Source organism: Ostrea edulis, chromosome 3 (genome assembly GCF_947568905.1).
Source record: "Ostrea edulis chromosome 3, xbOstEdul1.1, whole genome shotgun sequence".
In the NCBI taxonomy this organism is placed as follows: Eukaryota; Metazoa; Mollusca; class Bivalvia; order Ostreida; family Ostreidae; genus Ostrea; species Ostrea edulis.
Window position 1 is genome coordinate 76030362 of NC_079166.1, and position 23118 is coordinate 76053479.

The 23118-nt window shown below is 34.8% G+C and overlaps 1 protein-coding gene across 3 annotated transcripts in view; it reads left to right on the top strand.

Annotated features, from left to right (window-relative positions):
• LOC130052877 (uncharacterized) overlaps positions 1-23118 on the top strand; it is a 46551-nt gene that overhangs the window by 12523 nt on the left and 10910 nt on the right. For all 3 annotated transcript variants that reach the window (XM_056159028.1, XM_056159029.1, XM_056159030.1), the window contains 2 exons: positions 8452-8694; positions 19227-19727. In XM_056159028.1, the coding sequence (XP_056015003.1) occupies positions 8452-8694; positions 19227-19727 (744 nt within the window). The remainder of the gene's footprint in view (positions 1-8451; positions 8695-19226; positions 19728-23118) is intronic.

Below are 23118 nucleotides of genomic sequence, written 5' to 3' on the forward strand. Positions count from 1 at the left end.
CAAATTAGTTTTTCTTTACTAAATAGTTAAACTAAATGATTTCATTGCTTTTAGATTCACAATAACTTTCCATTATACCCGGCCGATTAATTAATATCAGGGGCGGATCCAGGAATTGCGGTTACGGGGGGTACCATTTTATGAATTAGGGGATCTGGGGACCGCCTTGAGGTGGTCCAGGGCGAAGCCCTAATGGGGACCCAGGGAGGGTTAAGCTCCGAAAGCTGCTGAATTTTACAGATCTTATAGGGCTTGAAAATATGTCTCCTATTTAAGTCATTCATACTATTTTCAATAATTTTTGATAAAGTGAAATTTGTTAAATGACGCAAATTTTAAGGGTTTTGAAAAAAATTAAATTCTCCCAATAAATTAATTCAAAATATCAAAATAATTTCTCATTTATTTCCATGGGAGTGGAAGAAATTGTTGTTTTTTTTTTTATCGTTTAGTACATTTTTATAAACAAGATACCTCGATTTAATTATAATGGGAGGGGCGCCGGCTCCCCCCCCCCCCCTTCAATCCGCCACTGCAATTTTGATAAGCCATTCAGCTGATCATAAAGCAATGAGCGGGTAATAGGCCCGCGAAATCTACAGTTCCTGATTTTAATCAATGTTTAGCTTCCATTTCAGGCGCAATATATATATATATATATATATATATATATATATATATATATATATATATATACAAGATCAACTTTTTGAAATTCAATTCAACAATGCATTTCACCCGTATACTCATTAAATCATGTTTTCACCACAGACATCTGAACTATGGATATTACTAATCCCCTCCCTTTTTAGGTCACCTGAGTAGACCTATTGCAATCGTGACCTATTGCAATCGGTTGTCGTCCGCCGTCGTGCATCGTCCGTCATCCGCATGGTGATGGGGAGCAGGAAGGCCTGTACCAAAATTGTAAATTACATGATCCCCGTGGTAGGGATTCTGACCGCAGAGGAGGAGGGGGGGGGGGGGGCAAACTCAGTATATAGTGTTTATGTGTAAAACACTTAAATAACATTTTCTTTAGTGCTATTGATACAATATTGAAACTAAATAAATATTTAAAAAGAGGAGATAGTCTTTTACCAACATTGTAAATTTGATGATCCCGGGGGGGGGGGGGGGGGGGGGGGGTTCTGGTATCAGGGTAGGGTCAAAATGGTCAGTTAATAAATATGTGAACAATAGACATTTTTAACTTCTTGATAACTATCATTCCAATTCTTTTCATATTTAGTATGACGTATCTTTGGAACAAGGGAACATAAATTGTAAATTTCAGAATTCCTGCACTCCTAGTGTCTTAGGTACGGGGCAGAAACTGCCGAAAATTGACCAATTTTCAAAAATCTTTCTCTCAAAAAACCTCACACGTGTATGAAAAACTAAATACATGGTGATGGAGAGCAGGCAGGCCTCTACCAATTTGTAAATTTCATGATCCCCGGGGTAGGGGTTCTGACCCTACGACGGGGCAAACTTGTTATATTGTGTTTATGTGTAAAACACTTAAATAACAACTTCTTTAGTGCTGTTGATAGTATATTGACACTAAATAGATATTTAGAAAGAGCAGGTAGTCCTTTCCCAAAATTGTAAATTTCATGATCCCAGGGGTATTGGTATTGGTACATGTATCAAGGTGGGGTCAAAATTGTCAGTTATTAAATGTGTGAACAATATCCATTTTTATCTTCTTCTTGATAACTATCACTCCAATTCTTTTTATATTTGGCATGAAACGTCTTTGGAACAAGGGGGCATAATTTTTAAATTTCAGGATTTCTGCACCCCTGGTGCCTTAGGTGCGGCGAAAAAAAAAAACTGCCGAAAATTGACTAATTTTCAAAATTCTTCTTCTCAAGAACCGCACACGTGTAACAAAAACTAAATGCATGGTGATGGGAAGCAGGAAGGTCTCTTCCAAAATTGTAAATTTCATTATCTCTGGGGTAGGGGTTCTGACCACAGGATGGGGCCAAACTTGTTATATAGTGTTTATGTGTAAAACACTTAAAACATCTTCTTTAGTGCTTTATACTAAATTGAAACTAAATGGATAGAGCAGGTAGTCTTTTATGAAAATTGTAAATTTGATGATCCTAGAGTAATGTTTCTGACCCCAGGGTGGGGCCAAACTTAGTATATAGTATTTATGTGTAAGTTTGCTGATACTGTAATGAATCTAAATGCATACTTAGGAATAGCAGAAAAGGATGTACAAAAAATGTTGAATTTCAATTAAAACCCAGGCTTATGAGTCCAAATTAGTTATATGTTTTGATTGACTGATGTTTGCCGCCACACGCAACGATTTTTTTAGTTATCTGGTGGCGCCCAGTTTTTGTTGGTGGAAGAGAGAACCCAGATACAGTATACCTGGGAAGAGACCACCGACCTTCCGAAAGTAAACTGGGAAACTTTCTCACTTATCAGCGCGAGCGGGATTCGAACCCACGCCGACAGAGGTGAGAGGCCGCGTGATTTTGAACGCGCGTGATTTTGAACGCGATATTCTAACCACTTGGCCACGATGCCCCTTCATATCTTTTGATGTTTTAATGTTAATACACCTACTATTTAGAGCCTTTCATTGGTGTATGCACTTTTGAAGGCAGTGAAGTTTTAAGAACACATCGTGTTTTATATTGTTGCTGAACATTAAAATTTAGATATTCAGAACAGGAATTTGTGTTTTCTAGATTTCGTAGCCCATGGAAGTAGTGATACTTTTTCACTAGTATCCAGGATACCGATAAGGCCCGTGGGCCTCTTTATTGATATTTTTTTGTGATGATGATTTCTCTGAAATATGTGAATTACCTCATATCTCCTTCGATAAATGTAATTGTGTCACGCTTTTTGTAACATTTAGAGATTGGCCTTCTACTGGTATATGATAAAATACACTACGCATCATCGACACCGGATATTGCTATATATGTACCAGTCGAAGCGGAAACTTCGTTAGGCTCGAGTAGGCACTTGCCTATACATTTTTTTTTCAAAACACATTTTGTCCATATATATTTGCAAAAATAATATGTTCATATATATTTCTAGTTTATAAAATCGGATATAAAATTATTGTTCCGTCCGGCCTTTTCTTTTTATAATGCATTCTACATGACATAAATAATGGTTGCATATTTTCTATAAACTTATTGTGATCACAATGACTCACTCGACTTAACAATTACAAATCTTTGAAAAGTTATACAATATTTAATATGTATTAAAATTATTTTGATGCTCAGAGTAATGCAAATGAGTCCCAACAGTTCAAAACATATTTCTGTGGTGACACCCCGAGCAACCCCCCAGCGGAAAGGGGCAACCCTCTCCCGCACCCCCCCCCCCTTCCGGCGTTTCTCACCTCGGTCAAACCTTCATCGTTCGGCCTACACATTGAAATAGTCCTTGCTATGCCCCTGGTAATAACACACTAAGATGGGAAGTCCTTTTAAACCACTTTTTACGCATTTGCTAACAGTACCCCCGTCAATGACTTAGAATTACACGAAATAGTGTCAATTTCAGTTGTATGACTTAAAGCGACGCGTCTGATACGTGTGAAAACCGAGGAGTCGTCCTCTGTATGCGAATCAAATACAGCTATAGTGATGTTGTTTCACTGTTGCCCGTTATGAATAGTCATGATTTTGAATGATATGTACATTGAAATCAATGTTGGCCCATAAACGTGGATTTCACCTGTGGCGGAATTAGAGTCTCTCCCCCTTTTTGATATCTATTAATATTATCATGCGTATGAAGTAAAGCTAAAAGAACCTATAAAAAGAACCTAAGAAGACTCAAAACACTGGAGCCCCCAGCAAACTATTGCCGCCCCAACTTTTAGCAAATCATGGATCCACCACTGATCATCAGAGATTAAATGAATATCATCCTAACAATGCAATCAAACTAAAGGCACTAGAAGGCCGGAATTTACAGAAGTTCCTTGAATCTGCCTGCATGACGAAGCCGTTTTGCATAAATTATCACACTTGGTGCTGTTGATTACCACACATACCCAACAAACTAGCAAGCTGAACAGTGATTCCTTACGGTACGACCATCGCAGATTTCGTATTAGTCCGCGCTCCCTTCGCGGTGTTAATCCTTCCTGCGCTATCTCTCCGCGGGATTTCATCGCGGGGCAGAGTTACACCTTCGCGGTGTGAAGTACCGTTGTTTATCTGTTATGGCAAACTACTTGTACAATGGCTTTTTCATTCGTTGAAAAAAATGAGAACGGCATGCTTATCTTCAGCTTTTTAGCATTAAATATCAGTATAACAAATGAATCATTTAAGAAATAATAAAAACGAAAATCAGGGACCTACATGTATATTGGTCCTTACTAAAACCAGATATACATAGGATTTAGCATATTTGATATATCTCCACTTTTTTATTGAAGAAATCGACATTTAATTGTATGGTGTTTTTCTTGGGGGGGGGTGTTGTATTTTTAATGCTACATATCATGATAATGTATCTTGGATAAGAGGATGTGTCCTGATAATTTTTACATTGAAAAAATAATACGAATATATTTACAAATGACCGTATATGAGTGCAAAATTAATATGTTTCGTCTGTTTTAATGGTATTTGTGTAGACTTAGAGAATTTATTCAAAAAAATTATTGATAACAAAATATTGTTGGTGCTTTTAGGAATAAAAAATGTAAATCTTATCTTATGCTAAAAGAAAGAGTTTGGTTTCCCCTTTCAATCGAACTTTGTTTTCTATGTACACCTGTTGGGTCTGGCCAGCACGTATTCGTAACACAACACACAGGAGAAAACCCAGTGTGTATATGTTCATTACATGTACACAATGTCTCTACTCCAGAGCATGCAGGCTTATCGGCTTACAATTACCTATACCTAGCAAACCAATAGTAATCAAATCAGTTTTATTTTCCAATTCCCTCGTCAAAACCTAGTTTCCTCGCTTACAAATTATTTATTCTTTTTCTTACGGTTAATGTCAGAACTATCAACAATACTTTCTAATTGCATACGACCCCCCCCCCCCCCCTCCAATATAACAGATACAATATAATCATCAATTGAAATACTCAAGGCATTCCATGTTAATGTTCATAGTTCCTGCGTATTTAATTTTCATTTTCTGTAAACTGTGATATTTACATCCGGTTGTAAGTTGTGGGGAAATTGACACACTGGAGATTCAAATATCATAGAGAAAACAGGTGGCGAGGTAGAGATATACTTGTTATTACAGATTCCAATGTCTTTGTCTGAGATAAAATTACAAGCAAGGGCATGTCTTAATTTTCTCATCATGCAGGATTACCACCACACACTTCTTTCGCGACAAGAAATTAACCCCCTGACAGTTTATTGAACAACTTTTATTTTCTCTCTTACTTAGAAAAAGTTTACTTTAATTATATCCAACTTCCAATTGACTTTAATTGTATCCAAGATAAATAAATAATGTAAATATAGGGAGTTGTTTTGGTTTTATGGTGCTATCTGTCGGTTACCTCCTGTCGGTTTCCTTTGGGTTTATTCAAATTGTCACGGGAGGAAACTGACTGATAACACCATCGATTAAAACGGGAAAAAAGCCTCGATGGTCAAGGTCACCGCGGTACTTCTTGTAGACATTATACAGGCCACATTTTTGGTCAACTGATATGATACACATATACATAATGTACCTTTGGCATCAATCATGAAAGAAACCAATTGCATTCGGTGTCAAAATTCAAGTTCACTACGGGACTTAAATTCATAGTCAACGGTAGACATTCTACATATCACATTTTGGTAGGTTGATTTGAAAATTCAAATGCAGTTTTGTTATCGAGAGAGGAAAACCCAATGCTTTTTAGGGATCAAAAGGTCAAAGGTCACGATGGGACTTCATAGAAAAAGCTTGTAAACACCCTCAGTAAAGAAACGTTTTTAAATTTTGGGATCAAAAAGTTAAAGTTCATTATGGAACTTCAAAGAAAAAAAAAACTAAACACTTTACATGCCACATTTCAATCGACTGATTTGATAGTTTGCATGCAGCTTTGTTATCAACAGTATCCTAGTGATGCGTCGTGTAACAAGGTAAGAGGTCAATGTCATTATGACATTTTGTAGAAACAAAATCGTGATAGCCATGCCTTTAGCACTGTTTATCAAAGGATGGAGTAATACAAAAATTACAGAACACTCCCACACCAAAACCTGCCAATTAAAAGGGAGTTAGGCAACTCTACCCCAATAGCCAACCTGTTAAGACCAACATTTCAGATTATCTTTCATTAATTATTTTGTAGTTTATTGTTCGTGACTGTAAGATAATAACTGCTGGGTATATACATTACACGATTTCTTATTTTGTCAAAGATTGATATCGACAAATTAAATAGGCGGTATGCATGTTTAATAGACTTGGAATGCAAAATTAATCCTGGTAATTCTGATGGAATATGTTTCTTTGTAAGTCCAAGATATAACTGTAAGTATTTCTGAAGAGAAAATGGTATGTAAATAATTTAGATATTGATAAATTTCCTTAATTTTTTTTATTTTTTCTGAAGGTCACGAGTATGAAAATCGTCATGATTTCTGTTGTAAAATTTTAAGAATTCTGAACACCTGTTATATTTCATAATTTATGACTTATTGCGATGCGTTTGGATGTACAGGTTAAAAGAGTTGTCCTCATTTCTTTGCTTCAATATTTGACTGTTGAATTTTTACCTATAATCTCCAAGACATTAATATAAAATGATTTTCATATGAACATTTTAGTTATGTTATGACTTATTTAAAACATTCAAAACAAAAACAAAAAGAAACATCTTAATAAAAGAAGCGTTTCATTGAAAAGTTCTACCTTTTGAAAAACCAAGTCCAGTAAAGTCAAGGTCGTCAGACATACTTTAAATAGATGTAATGTAATCGTCAGTTATATGTTACAAATAAGTTAAAAGTACACAGCCCATCAGTTAGACATGCATTATACCTATGTCACATGAATAGTCTAAACCAATCAGTTAGACATACGTTATACCTATATCACATACATATTCTTAATCAATCAGTTAGACGTACGTTATACCTATGTGTCATAAATAGTCTTAACCAATCAGTTAGACATACGTTATACCTATATCACATACATATTCTTAACCAATCAGTTAGACACACGTTATACCTATGTGACATAAATAGTCTTAATCAATCAGTTAGACATACGTTATACCTATGTCACATAAATAGTCTTAACCCGTTGTCAACGTGTGGTATTCATATGAGGGAGTTCTTGTACCGTGCATAAAGTTGTACATTACTTACATGTTGCGTACAGCCGACATGTGGCGAATTACAAGTAATACTTTGATATACGTTTGAACTTAGAGTATGCACAAGAATGAAATGAATTTAAAATGAAACACGCCAAACAGCATTTGACCCTTTGGCATGTCGTATTGGCAAATTAGATCGATATAATAACCACAATATAATTTGCGAAATGTTGAGTTTAATGAATGAGATTGTTGAAACCCCTGGACATCCATTTCTCTGTCAGCAGCCTGACTCGATTAAAACAAACGATAATTCGCAGAACAACTTCTTGAGTATGTAATCAGTTGAAAGGCATAACACCATATGCAGGTATTTAATGGAAAATTGCTATATATGAATATGAGAAGATAATGATAATGAAGCTGAGGTCATTCCATTTGTGATTTAGTTGATATGTTAGTTTTCCGTTAACATATATTTTCATTCATTTTGCTGCAACTTATGTATTTCAGCGTGACTGTCAGCGTTTCCTAGTTTATCCCCAGTGCATTGAATTTATTCCAGCGTGTTTGCTTCATTTCTCTTCGCACAATATTTCACCGATTTATTGCACCTACAGCTCACAATCCGTGTTGCTGATCACACTCTTGTCACCCGTGCTTCTTAAAGGTTTCTAGTGACTTATAACTCTAACTTTTACATCCATCTACGCCTCTGTGACTTGAATTCCAAGATTTATATATAGCAGTTCTTAAGCTCGAATATAATGTTAAAATATAAATATTGTGAAAAGGAAAGTAGACTTTTTGGAATTTGGTTTAGTAAGACGGAACATTAAAATGCAAAACTGTTTCATGTCTTGCATCCTTATAATGTATGAAGTACAAATAGGTAGAATTAACATTCCTAATATACTATATTTATAACATTAGATGTTGAGTTAAGATCTAATACCACCTGGTCATTATTAAGTGGATACACGTCGCATTGCTCTCCGATGTTGTAGTTTATACCACGAGTACATAAGTAATATGAATAATAAAATGTAACATTTGTTTATTCACTGTAATACACATCAATTAAATCCTTCAATATATAACTTACAACGTGCATGTTATCAAAGATGTGTGTTTATCATTTTCTGCAGTACATGTTCCAACAACCATATTACAAGACATGACGTTTGATCAACGACAGGAGTTTATAAGGGACCTGGAACATAGTGGGGAGTGTGTGCACTGCAGAGGCGGATCACAGGGGAGTGTACAACACGTCAAGTGGCTCAGGAGAGACGTCATTAACACAAGACCTGACATCGTGAGATCATGTATAGGTCTCCACCCACACTGGGATATTTACATAATCAACAACACAGCTTACAGAAAGCAGAGTAAGTCAAAAGTTGATTGGTTCAGAAAAAAAAACACTCAACGGTACATGTAACGACTAAAAATCATTAATTATCAAGCTTAAGTATTAAACATGACTACATATTCGTCAATTACCAAATGTTCTCGCAGACAGGTATGACTTTCAGAAACTAGAATTCTTACTATATCAGAGAGCTTTCATGTAAATATAAACTTGTCTGGTCCAGTGGTTCTTGAGAAGGTATTAAAATGGCCCCACATTATTTTGAATGTTTTCTTTTTACATGTGTATCCCCTATGAAGGAGTGTAGCTCTTTACTTGAACAAACTTAAATCCCCTTTACCCAAGAATACTTTGTGCGATGTTTGTTGAAATTGGCCCAGTGTTTCTAGAGAAGATGATGAAAATGGGGAAAAGTTTACAACGCTGATGACAAACACTGGAAAACGTTCAATTTAAAACTAAATCATACTTGAGCCTTTGGTTCAGGTGAGCAAACATATGTAATTTACAGTGGTTTTAATATAGAATAATTAACGAAATTTTAGTAACAAATTCATTTTTATTCCAAATAAAAAGGTGAAAATATGTTTCTAAAACATTTCTTGTTTATACAATACATGTGTTTGAATTTTATTTCATTTCTGTTGGAATTTTCAGCCGTTGAAATAAACGTACTATATCTTTCAAGATTCATACGCGCTTTGTTAACAATGCAGCGCATTAATGAGGAAATTGCCAATCTAATTAACATCAGATCCTAGAATACGCTCACAATCGCTACAATAGGATCTGACATAACCCAATAGGGGGTCATGTCCACATGACCTTTTGCTTGGAATATTCATGAGAACTATCAGCCAGTCAGATTGCGCCATACAGACAATGATGGCTATTTAGGCGGTTCCTGATAATTCGTAAACAAATTGCTGTAATCTCTCTCCCACGAAGTTTATTCCACACTGTAGAAATATATATTCTCGCATAACGAATTTTAAACTTTCGCAATAATGCCTAATCTATTCCGTTCATACAAACAACAAAACGTACGATATGAAATACACCTAAATTAAATCATTTGTGAATCCCGATTTATGTATGAATAGGGATGGGTACGATTTGAATAGTTTTCAAGATGGTTTACTTAAATAACGCGAGGAATAAAACGCCAGTCGATGTAAACGGTGCATGGTGACGTCGCATCTAGCTGCGATATGTTTTCTTTCAAACCAAACAATCGCAGTCATTTTCCTTGAATTGTGAACACCTACGATTTCAAAGCCGACGCTCTGATTGGCTGACATAAAGTTCATCTGAACATGACACCTAATCGGATTATGTCAGATCTACTTCCTCGGCGTATACGGCGCGGATCTAAGAAGTATGATTTTAATTAGATTGAGGAAATTGATATCGTTATGTAGTAGTTACTCAGTAGATAGCTCAGTGGTTAGAGCACCTGACTAGAAATACAGGAGTCCCGGGTTCGATTCCCGGTCCAGCCAAAGATTTTCTCCTTTATATACTACAGTTGCAGCAATTTAAGTTAAACTGTAATTCTAATTCGTTACCTTATTTAGGATCTAGACCTGTCTAAGTGCTTAGAAAAAGTTAAGGGGCGAGATCAAAACTCTAATGTCAGACAAAATACTAAATTCACATAGTTTCGAAAGTCCCCCTTAAAACTAGATACGATGAATGTTGAAACTAATCGCTTCATAAGTAAACACATACAAGTATACATAGCACTCTATATACCGGTACATTTTCTACTGTTTATTCACAAATGAAAGTTAATTAAAAGCATTAAATGTTCATAGAAATGTGATATTATTACATTTGTATGTGGTTTTTAACCGTCGCTTGTCGTTTTTCCCACTAAAATGTAATCGATGTCGGATAACATGAACTTACGGGATGTTCTATCCTCCTCTCACTAACTATTTGAATTTAGATTTTTATCCGACATCAATATTTGATCATGCCCCTAACAGGGAGGTCATTGATCGTGGTTACTCCTACCTTGAAACAGGACGTCGGTTATTTAAAATTTCTTCCACAATAACCACGACTTTATTGAAATACGATTTTGCTGTGTTTATGCGGATACATGAAATGCACCAGTAGAAAGATGTTTGTGAAGGATTGAAGTTTTTGGAAAATGGTTTTCCTCCGAATTTTCGAATGAAGTTTTGTGAATGATGAAATATAGGTGAATAGGAGAATGCTGTGGTAAGTATTTAAGGAATGACTTTAATTTTGGGTCATATTATACATGTACGATAAAATCTAATTTGGGTAAGTTTACTCTCTATAATCCACAAAGCGGATTATAAAAAACCCACACGTAAACTAACCCAAATTAAGTTATATCATATAAGATGTCCCAAAATTAGAGTAATTCCTTATCATTTTATGCAATCAGAGAAAGTACTAATCTTCCGTTTATCAAATTGTACAGATATACTGAAAAATACAGATCATTTGCACACCGCAATGATTCACATACATGTAGCAACCACAACGAAGCATTGCGCTGTGAAGGCGGTCATCTTAGTTCTACGGAGCTTATTGATCAGAATATTGAAGGTGACGTTCGCTACGATATTCATAACATAAATCATGTGTAGGTTATGCATGCAATGCATATATCGCTGCCTTTGAAGTCACTCCAATATTGAGAAAATGCTGGGAATTGCAGTGTTTAGTCTTTGCCACTACCCACAATATAAAATATGTTTATATCAGAAAATGCAATGATTTGCGGATTTTGATTCTATGAAAGTTTTTACTACATTAAAACTTACCCTTGCATACAACATTGCCGCTAATAATGAATCCTAGGAAGAATATATGTAAGCAAGTGACCTTTCCATGTTTCAATGTGATATGGCGTCATTATGATTACGTAAGGTCTCTAAGGTCTCTTATTCATGTTGTGTTTTTGCTTTGAGAGACCGATAAATCCCCCTTTCCAGTGAGAAATGTATTTCAAAACGAGCAAGGCAATATTTACACATACTTAGTTTACCATTAATTTGAATATTTTTGTTTTAATCTATTATTCAAACATCATACAGAGAATGCATTGATTTTTACAACAGTCATTTGCATGTAAGTAGATTATATACGTCTTGCTCACAGGCAATTATATCCCTTGGGTTCGAATTTACTATCAAAGGGTAAAGGTGTAAAATTCAAAATATAAGGTACCCTATTTCGCTGATATGAAAACAATTGACCAAATGGTATACAATTTTACTCTATGCGCTAATATATTCATACAAAATAAATCTACATTACTACCAAAGTCAATCCCAAAATTCCGTATACCTCCTAAGATAGTAATATGCAGGAACGAATTCGGAAAATGCGTATTATAGTTTGGTTGAATTTTAGTTGGACATTGTCACTACACGACAACTCAGAATGTTTGAGTATTGTAACAAGTCATTGCATAGAATTTGCAGTATTATATATAATTTCTAAGTTGAATTTCTAATCCCAATTCATAAACTGAACAATAAATAAATAACAAACCGTCTGTACTTTCACTTATCACGTCCATTTATTACCCAAATTAACGTTATAATAAATCGTTAAACACCTGTGTTCATGTAGTTTGGATAAAAATAAAATTATAAATTTGTATCTTTTTAAAGACTTATTATTAGCATAATCTGTGTACTATAATCAATTAATATTGATACAATGTATTTGAGTCTATATATCGTTCTGGGCCTTTAATCATTTGTTGGGTAATTAGTTCCACTGGGACGATCTAGACAGTATTCGATCTAATGCCAGGTGTGTTTATGAATTACATTATGTACATCGTTGAAAGGACAAGAGAATTTGCTTTGCAAAATGGTAACTATAAACGAGACTGTTGAAACTCCTGTTAATTAAACATTCTTGTCAATAGTGTACGTCAATTCAAAACGTGATCCTACGCAGAACATGTTCATGTTTATCGAGTCATACGGGAGACATAAATACCATGATATATTGTAACATGAATATGAGAAGCTGATGTGCTTTCGCATTAGGGAAATCATAGTTAAGTTATGCTGATGTTGTGCTAGGTTTCTGTACAGATAAATCTGAGTTCTGTCTAAATCATATCAAAAATATATACGAAATAAAGAGAACCTTTGAAACACTCGTCTCGATTGCTCTTTATTTAAGAATATTAAACACCGTTAAATTTCAGTTGTTTACAAATCATATGACACAAAAATAAGGACGAAAACTTTCCAAACACCATCCCTGATTATCATTCAATCTGATACATTATTTCTATAGCAAAACCAAGTGTTCTGATTAACAAATGTCACTTTTTTCAAGCCTTTTTTAAAACTTTGATGCAAGCTTTACCCATTCATTTCACTCTGAATAAATATTGTTCAAATTTACTAAACTTTTAAGAAAATTACCAGAAAGATAAATACCAATTATGCATAGGTTAAATGTTCATTAGATATGAATAGAAAGGCTATCATTATCCAAAATTACTTCTAATAAAAGAGAAAGAAACAAGCACCTGATCCCACCTCTGGTGTGTCCGGGGGCCCGTGTTTGCCCAGCTATCTGTTTTGTATTGCTTATAAGAGTTATGAGATTGATCACTGTTCGTTATCTTCACCTTATACATGAAATACAGATCCTCATTTATATACTTGGGATCCCGTGGGGATCCGGGTTAGAATAGGTCCCCAGTATCCCTTGCTTGTCGTAAGAGGCGACTAACTGGGGCGGTCCTTCAGATGAGACCACAAAAAGCGAGGTCCCGTGTCACAGCAGATGTGGCTAAAAGGCCATAAGCGCCGAGCATAGGCCGAGGATGTGCAGCCCTTCACCGGCGGTGGTCCCCATGCGAGTAATATATTCTCGTGAGGGACGTTGAACAACATTCCATCAATTAATTTAATATACTTGGGTATCACACTGTGCATTGATAATATTCTTTAGGGACCGGTGAATATTTATTGGGGGTGGGACCAGTGAATTCCATATTACCATTTGAAAAAAGCCCTATGTCATATCTTTTAAAAATACAAAAAAGTTCCTGTCCTATATCGGATGTGTAATAAAAGTGTGTGTCCTATCTAATAAATAAATATCTATGTTAGAATAAACAACATTTTTACTCCATTTTAAAAATCTCCCGAGTTCTTCATAATAATCACTTAAAATTTGTCTCTCCATTGTTATATCAGCTGAGGGATACAGGTTCCTGAGAAACGTTTGTTTACTTTGTCAAGTTTGTTCGATAATTTGTCTAGCGAAGTTACAAATCTCATTATTTTCATCTTATTTTTTCTTAAAGTGTTGTTTAAAATGCTATATTTTGCAATTTTTTAAATTACTGTTTTACTGAATTGTTGTCTCATGTACTTGCAGGTATTTGTACATCTCAATACTCTCTAGGTGAAGATAACGAACAATGATCAATCACTTAACTTCTATAAGCAATACAAATAGAGAGTTTGGCAAACACCGACCACTAGTTATACCAGAAGTGGGATCAGGTGTCTAAGAGGAGTAAGCATCTCCTGTCGACCGGTCACACCCGCCATGAGCCATATATCTTGATCACGTGAACGGGGTTATCTGTAGTCAAATCAATGTGTCAAGAACGGTCTGACAATCAGTATGAAACAAGTCGGACAGCATTCGACCCAATTATAAGTTGTATTGGCAAACTATCATATTATCAAATATGTGTTTAGACTTTAGTTAATTTCTGGTCTGTATCCTTCAGGTTATGACCAACATGATATACCATTTTTATTTTCTATGATTGAAATATATATTCCATGCAAAACGTATGTGTAATGTTTGCAATTTTATTCACATCTGAATACTTCTTTTGTGATTTTTTTATTACATGTTTTGATATTGAAAAATTTCAAAGATCCAGTATTTTCTTGCAAATTATCTCTAGTATATTCAACCTGGACATGAAATAAATCATGAACACAATTCAGCATTATTGTTTGTAAGATAGTTGAATTGAAAGTTTAAAATACTTTGTAATATTTGTTGTTCATTGCTACATTTGTAAAAATTAAAAGTGTTGACAATAAAAAAGTTGGAGGTCTATAAGTATGTAAGTCAAGATAAATGTGTGTCCTTTTGCATTTTGCACCAGTCCCAACTCCCCAATAACTATTGACCAGTCCCTGATGAGCTATTACAAAATAGCTGTAATGTTGAAATGTGAAAGGAACAGGAGGAAATCCGGTAAGGTTAAATGCACTTAATTAAAAAGATTGCATTTGTAAATAATTTAATAACTTTTAAAGTGATGACTTAACAACGATGCAGGTTGGATGAAAAATTCCTTTAACTTCTGTGTCCAAAAAAAAATCGTCCGGACTTCATCTGCACTAATCACGCGGGACTAGTTTTCTCTGGAATGCATCGTTCCCCTTAACGACCGATCTCATTTTAGCGCTGCTTATAGAACGGGAATTTCCAAACATGCATTGTAAACAAAATTTATTTATTTGATGCTACCACAAATAAACACAACCAAAGATGTGAATAACATACAAATTATTTTAAAGAAACAGCACACGTAGGCCTAATGATAACGTGGCAGAATAGTCAACTTGATGACGTAGGGCACTGGCTGGTAGAAGTAATCGTAACTATTCGTCTATTTCCGTAACCACAAATGAACAGGTTACGGAAAAGGACGAGCGCGTGATCCGATTTTCCTTTAATTTGACGTATAATCCATTTAGTTCTGTCCAGTAACTGCACCTCACCTAAACGCACAGCCAGTTTGGTCGTTGTTTTCATAGCATTGTTATGTTTAGGTATTCCTACGCATCAGAAACGTTGATTCAAGCTTTTTTTTTAGGTGAGAGAAACTATTTGTTTTCCTGTGTTAAAGATATAATTAAATGATCAGAAATAAAACTTATAATTCTTTATTTGATGCATGTATCAAACGAAAATTTACTACGCGCAATGATGAAGTTTTCCGTCCAATTTTTTGTTTGATACATGCATGGAGTGAAGAATTATAAGTTTCATTTCTTAAAAGAACTTAATAAATTAATGTTATCTGGAATTAATCTAATGAACTATGGAGAAATGATGAAAAACGTTCAAGGTCATAGATAAGATGAAAGTCAAATAATTATGGCACAACTGAATTGCTTTTGATTTTTTTTTAATCAGTGTATGACGTCTTTGGAACAATTTTTTTCTAAGCTACTCAGTAAAGGATTTATAAAGGTCAATCAAGGTCACAGAAACACAGATATAAGATAACGTTACTATAAGTCATTATAATAATCAAATATAGTAATATTTTAGGGGTGGGGTCCAGGAATTCTGGTTGGGGAGGGGGGGGGGCGTGGATTTTTTTCCAAGACGCCCCCCGGAAGCTCCTTAGTTTTAGTGATTTTAAGAGTAAAATTTAACCCTATAATTAGCCTTTATAGTTGCAATTACACCCCTATTACAAATACAATTGGAAAAATTTCAGAAAGTTTTGAATTGTAGTTTAGGAAAAGTATCAACAATATAAATAGGTAAGGTTAATATAACATATTTTTATTTATATGTAATAATGTCGCGATTACATTATCTCCAACGTGCATGGAACATATAAAGGCAGATATAGGCGAAAATTCATATATTTAAGCCACAGTATCAAATATGGTATATCATCTTTAACCCATGACTTAGACCTCCATCTAAGTGACTGTCAGGTGAAAATAAGCATGTTGGCGCTTCGACGCAGGAATCAATGTGATAGCGCATGAGAGGGAAAGTGCTTACTGATTTCACTTAACATATGATAGATATAATATATTCCATATTAATCTATTGTTATTTGTATTTGATATATTCTTGAAGTGACTGTTATAACTTATTGGCATTTCATTGTAGATTTTCAGCATGATAAAAATTACATCACAATCACATTCGTTTACAAACTGCGTAGGATTTCCCCGAAAGTGACGGAGTTAGGGACTTTACGCATTTTGACATTGATGCAACTTTTAGAATCAATTATTACATTCATGTATATGATTTGATTTTCCCTCTTTCTATAGTTCGAATTGATTTCTAACCTAAACTTTGAAAACAAAATAGACGGGGGGGGGGGGGGGGGCGCACCTCTATATCCGCCGGTGTATTTAGAGATAGTCATTATAGTGTATCCATACCGTGTTAGCTACTGCTGTGATATGATAATTTTACGTGTGTCTCTGTGTTGCAACCGTAAAATAGTGGACGCATGTATTATCTGCATTTTGTACACAATGAGAGAAAAGATTAATTGATGGGTATGACAGTTTCATATTGAATTGCCTTTGAAATCTTGGAAATCAATTAAAAATAGATTATAACACATTAGTTTTCAAATGCAATTCAGCTCGTTTTCGTGATAAACCCACACATTGAATTTTAGACACCCCCCCCCCCCCCCAGGTAAGGGTTGTGAACTAAGAGAGTGTATCCCCTCGTTTTTTTTTGGTTTTTTTTTTGCTTTTTTTTTTTATACACTTTTCCTCCAAAAAAAATTGACAACTTGAATCTTCACACATGAATAACACCGACATATACGTAAGATAATTATGTATGACCATAAACCAAATCGTCAATTCCGCGCTGTACATTCTTATTTCTGTAGACCAAACATTTATGTAACGTCTAAATGATACATGTAACCATTGACGCAAAGCAGAGTGACGGTCGACTCTGTGTGGTGGGAAATGTGGTCTTAGTTTAGCAGCGCTCGCACCGGGATGTATAGAAAGCGAGAGGGTAAACTTCCGGTAAAATAGATTATATGCATTTGCACAGTGATTGTAGACGTGTCGATATAATGACCTTTAAAAAACAATTAGATATGGCGTGTATAACATTTTTGATTAATTGTGGAATTGCGACACCAAAGGTCCATGTATTGTATTAAAAGACCTTTTGTACATACGGCATGTCAAGCCTGATTAATCCATGCAGAAGTAGCTGTACTGTAGATCGTTAAAACTGTGATGTTAAACAATGTATGCTGAAGGCCTAATTTTTAAATGAACATATTGAATATTTTGAATGGATTAATTGATTGATTGGATATTGTTTAACGTCCCTCGAGAGAATATTTCACGCACATGGAAACGCCACCACTGCCAGTGAAGGGCTGCAAAATTTAGGCCTGTCTTAGACGCTTATGGCCATTCAGCAGGGCTGGATCTGTATCGTGCCACACCTGTTGTGACACGGGACCTCGGTTTTTACGGTTTCATCCGAAGGACCGCCCCATTTAGTTGCCTCTTACGACAATCAAGAGGTACTTATGACCTATTCTAACCTGGATACCCACGGGATGAATATTTTGAATGTCTGACTAAAACTTTAACTAAAGATCGAATAGATAGTATTATAAAAGGCAAGACTACAATGTTCTACGAAACGTTTCGCATACTTTCAATGAAATACTTGCATTTGAATAAACTAGGTATGATTTATAATTTCATTGCAAGTGTTAAAACAGTCTTATCACCCCCCCCCCTCCCACTTTATTCTAACACTTATCGGGAGTCATGTATCAATGTTTTTTTTTTTTTTAAAGTACATCACTTAGATAAAAATGGATAATCCAAAATTCTTATTCGAGTCTTAAAATCTGATATTGTCCATAAATTTATTGAAATAATCGCTGCTCAGTGTTGAGTATGAGCGTAATAAAACATGAGGAAGCCGGGGATGTATCAAATAACAACTAGGCTAGCTCTGTTTAAAGTTTCTCTATGTGTCATTCACCAAAATTTTGATAAATGCATGTATTCTTAAAAGCTGTCACAATGGCATTGTACTGTTTGGACAATTCATTGATCCGAAATACACACGTTAGAGTGATAGATCATGAGGGGATCAAATAAGTTTTAGCCTTCTGCCGCCAAGACCAGCAATACTGACTCCTTTCGACTCTTATCTGTCTAAGAAGTCTCTATTGCCTGTTCCGAAGTTTTATTTTCTTCCCTCATAAATCAGCTGCAATAAAAAAAAAAAAATTAAAATAATAAATTTAAATTCACTGGTTTGATTCCGACATTGTACGAACTATTCTGCTAGGTTAGGCCAGTAGACTGACCGACTTTGTACGTTAATGTTAATGATTGTTAATGTTAATGATTGTTAATGTTAATGTTAATGATTGTTAATGTTAATGATTGTTAATGTTAATGTTAATGATTGTTAATGTTAATGATTGTTAATGATTGTTAATGTTAATGATTGTTAATATTAATGATTGTTAATGTTAATTATTGTTAATATTAATGATTGTTAATGTTAATGATTGTTAATGTTAATGATTGTTAATGTTATTGTTAATGATTGTTAATTTTAATGATTGTTAATGTTAATGTTAATGATTGTTAATGTCAATGTTAATGATTGTTAATGTTAATGATTGTTAATGTTAATGATTGTTAATGTTAATGTTCATTATTGTTAATGTTAGTGTTAATTATTGTTAATGTTAATTAAGAGTGTATCATAAAATTTTACTTGTAACAGGTAAATATCACGAGTATCCAGATAATGTCAGAAGTCGTCTGTACTGCCTTCTGTTAGCTGAGCAACATACCGTAAATACCAAGGGCCACAAACACAAACAACAAGATGTTCTAAGGAAAATCAGAGAGAGGTATTTTACAAAGCTTGCCTTGTCTGATGACGTCCGTATGAGGAATCTTACAGATGATATCATTCAGACACAGGACGAGGTCATCACATTTAAATCAGACGAAATCCGACATGACGTCATGTACGCGTTCGTTACGGAGTGCCTGGTGGAGGACAGTGATCTGAAGTTTTTTCTGACCACGGCGTCACGTGACGTGATATCAGAATACTGTCGGTCGTGGGATTATAAGAAGGGTGAGGGAGAGAGGTGTCTGTATATACCGGACTATCCGGGTGAGATGTACGTCCTGTTCATAGACAGACTACAGCTGGACATCCTCACACACCGTACCGTGTCAGACAGGAGGATTCATGACAGTATCAGTGCACGTTGTAAGTATGATTATCATGAATCACCTGACTTTGTTATTCACATAATGTTTCTACATTGATTACCAATACTTTATCAAGAATCGTTTAAATGACATGATTATTGATGAATAGGTGACAATGTGCTTATGATGCTAAATTACAATAAATAATTGTGTCCGTCATAATCATTCGTCTCCTACATTTCGTTTTATCGATTTTATAGGATCCTTCACTATTTGTATCTTTTCGCTAGAAGTTTAGGATTAACACTCCACTGATGTTGCAGTAAGAGTCAGAATCTACTTTGGTGGCGGTTGCTCCGATCCTCTATCTATGAGAGTTCGATATTGATATTTTTGTTCGCTTAGATGTGACCGATCAACAAGGGATGCTTATTTATAATTGATGGGTAGTATTATGGAACGTAGTGTGAATAAAAATTAGTTATGAGATTGATCACTGTTCGTAATTTTCACCTTTCTTTGAATAATTGTGAGTGAGTAAACAACATCACTTAAATCCTGCCTTAATTGTGGTCTATTGATTCATACAGTACCATGTTATGCCATTTTTCAAACTAGAGGGGGATGCATACATGTATCTATCATGCATACAGTCACCTGTCACCTGGTGATCAGGTGCTCGCTTACGACCGAGAGGTATATCATTCATTCAATTATCTATCTTCACTTCTACATCAAACTTGTGGTGTTTAATTATATTATGGTTTTATTCTCATCAAGCGCCCGATGTCGTATTATGGTCCCCTCTCCCGAAATAACATATTTTGATATATATATATATATATATATATATATATATATATATATATATATATATATATACAAACATACATACATATACATTAGATGCAGGTGGTATACTAAATGTATAAACCTGACTTTTGAATTTATTTTTTTTCCTTTTGTTTTTCTAGAAGAAAATATTTTACGGAGATATAGTTGGAATCAAAATCAATTACTACCTTAAGTTAGATATATTTTCATACGAGAGTTATTGTGATTCGAAATAAAGGAAAATACCACAATGACCGATGAAAATATTATTGACACGAAAAATATTGTTTGTCATATATTTAAGCAATGAATTATTATGTTTTTTTTGTTTTTTTTATAGATGAAATGTGAAGATAACAAACAGTGATCAATTTCATAAATCCTGTAAAGAATACAAAATAGATAGTTGGGCAAACTAGATGTAGCAACGGTGTGTGGGTTCAAATTGAATATTGCACGTTGGAAATTGACAAAAACTCCTGTTTCTATGCACAGAATATGTGACTCCATTAGTAAAACTCGGGAGCTTCAGGGGATTCACCCCATGGCCTCCATTAGGTCGTTGATCTCAATCCACGTTGGCCTCAAGGGCCCCAGACCCCTTGCCATGTTTTGCGTACACTTCATTTCCTTTTTTGGCTACGCCATGCTCTGTATAACGACAGGCGATGCAAAGATTTCAAATTTGGCGAAAGCAGTAATAAATTTATTCACAATGTCGTTCATAGATATGGGCGTAAAATGCTTGTGAAATCAGTTTCAAATGACATTTAAGGTATCCGATCCATAAAAAGCATTTATTTTCACAAAAAGTCAATGTCTGAAACAGTAACTCTTTTGTGAAAACAAAATGCCTGATTTTTAGTGAGATAACGATGAGAGAGAGAGAGAGAGAGAGAGAGAGAGAGAGAGAGAGAGAGAGAGAGAGAGATGATGCCACATTTATTTATAGTGAATTAATATGTATGGTGACCTTTACTTTTCTGGTAGTAGGAATCTTTTCACCATGAACTTTCTTTAGAAATTATATTCTAATTGATTTTATATGTCAGAAATGTGTTTTTGTGATAGGGACTCTATAACAGATATTTCTTATATGTCTTATCAATTTTGGTGAATCACTGTGTATGTTAATTATTTTTCATTTGATCAAGTTTTGTATAACATAGCAATTAATTATTGGGGAAAATGTGGGTTTTATGGATCAGATACCTTAAGCATACATAGGCATTAAAGTGTGGCATAGTTTTCTTTTCAATTTCAAAGTGGGGGAATTGACTTGTCTAGACTTAAGTTCATGGTTATAATTATAAAACGTGTTTTGCCCAAATTTCATAATGCGAAATTGCACGTGTGTGGGGTTCTTTTTTCATTTCCTTCTCCCTATCACAATCGATCCTAGCACTTTAGTGTTCCGAATGACAGTGCAAGGCCAAAGAGTGAACGCACAGTGAACGCACAGTGGACACTTTGTGAACGGTGAACGCGAGCGGTTGGTGAACGGTGAGCGCACAGAGAACGCACCGTGAACGCACGGTGAGCGAACAGAAAAATAATTGTAAACTAGAACACTTCGGGGACTGTACCTAAAACATTACCTTGACCGGGAAAATGTTAATAAGTGTTGTTTTTCTTATAACTATGATCCCATTTCTTGTATTACCGGGTGTCTGTGATTTAAAAAGAATTTCTATTTTGTATTGATTATAGGAGTTCTGAGATTGATCGCTGTTCGTTATCTTCACCTTTCATTATTCCATTGTATAATTAGAAATATCGAAACCGGCTATTAGAGTGTACGATTTGCATATTAAATGTTCTGCAATTTTAATCCAATGTTGGAAAATTCAAATGTTCACCCCGAATGCACGTGGGGGTGACAGAAACATTATATCATTATCTCTGCCAATCAGAAAGCTGGAAATATTCCAATAAAGGATGTTTTGATATTCTCTCTCTCTCTCTCTCTCTCTCTCTCTCTCTCTCTCTCTCTCTCTCTCTCTGTGTGTGTGTATGTGTGTGCCAAACATTAGTAAGCGTGTATTATACATTTATGATGGTTGGGTGACCTTGTCTCTCGCTTTCACCTCTGATTTGATAAATAGGACACGTGTTTAAGTGACATTATGTGTTTACCGCACACCATTTACAGTTTATTAATTATTTCCTTTCTATTTATAAAATACTTCTGCGGATACCACTAGTAGCATGCATTTTGTCAGAATTCTATTTGATTTTTATAAAATCTAGTTCAACTTTTTGGCATCTGTTCAAATAATATAACTCCTGTACCACCTATAGCATACATGTGATGCACATACGTATGCATTATTTCGAGGGGGTCTGTTTATTGTTATATTTGCACTTCAAAGTGATTGATTCTACAGAGTGACTCTAGAGTCTACTATATGCACGCATTGGTATATACAAATGTTTGCATAACAGATATATGATGTGATTTGGATTTGCATTGTGATTTATCTTGGATCAATTTCTAACACGGTCTTTGAAATCTTTTTGGTATAGATCAAAAAGATAGTCTAAAATCACTCATATATATACAGTGTGTATGATAGTGTAAAATGTATATTTGTGGAGTAATTATTCGTGGGTGA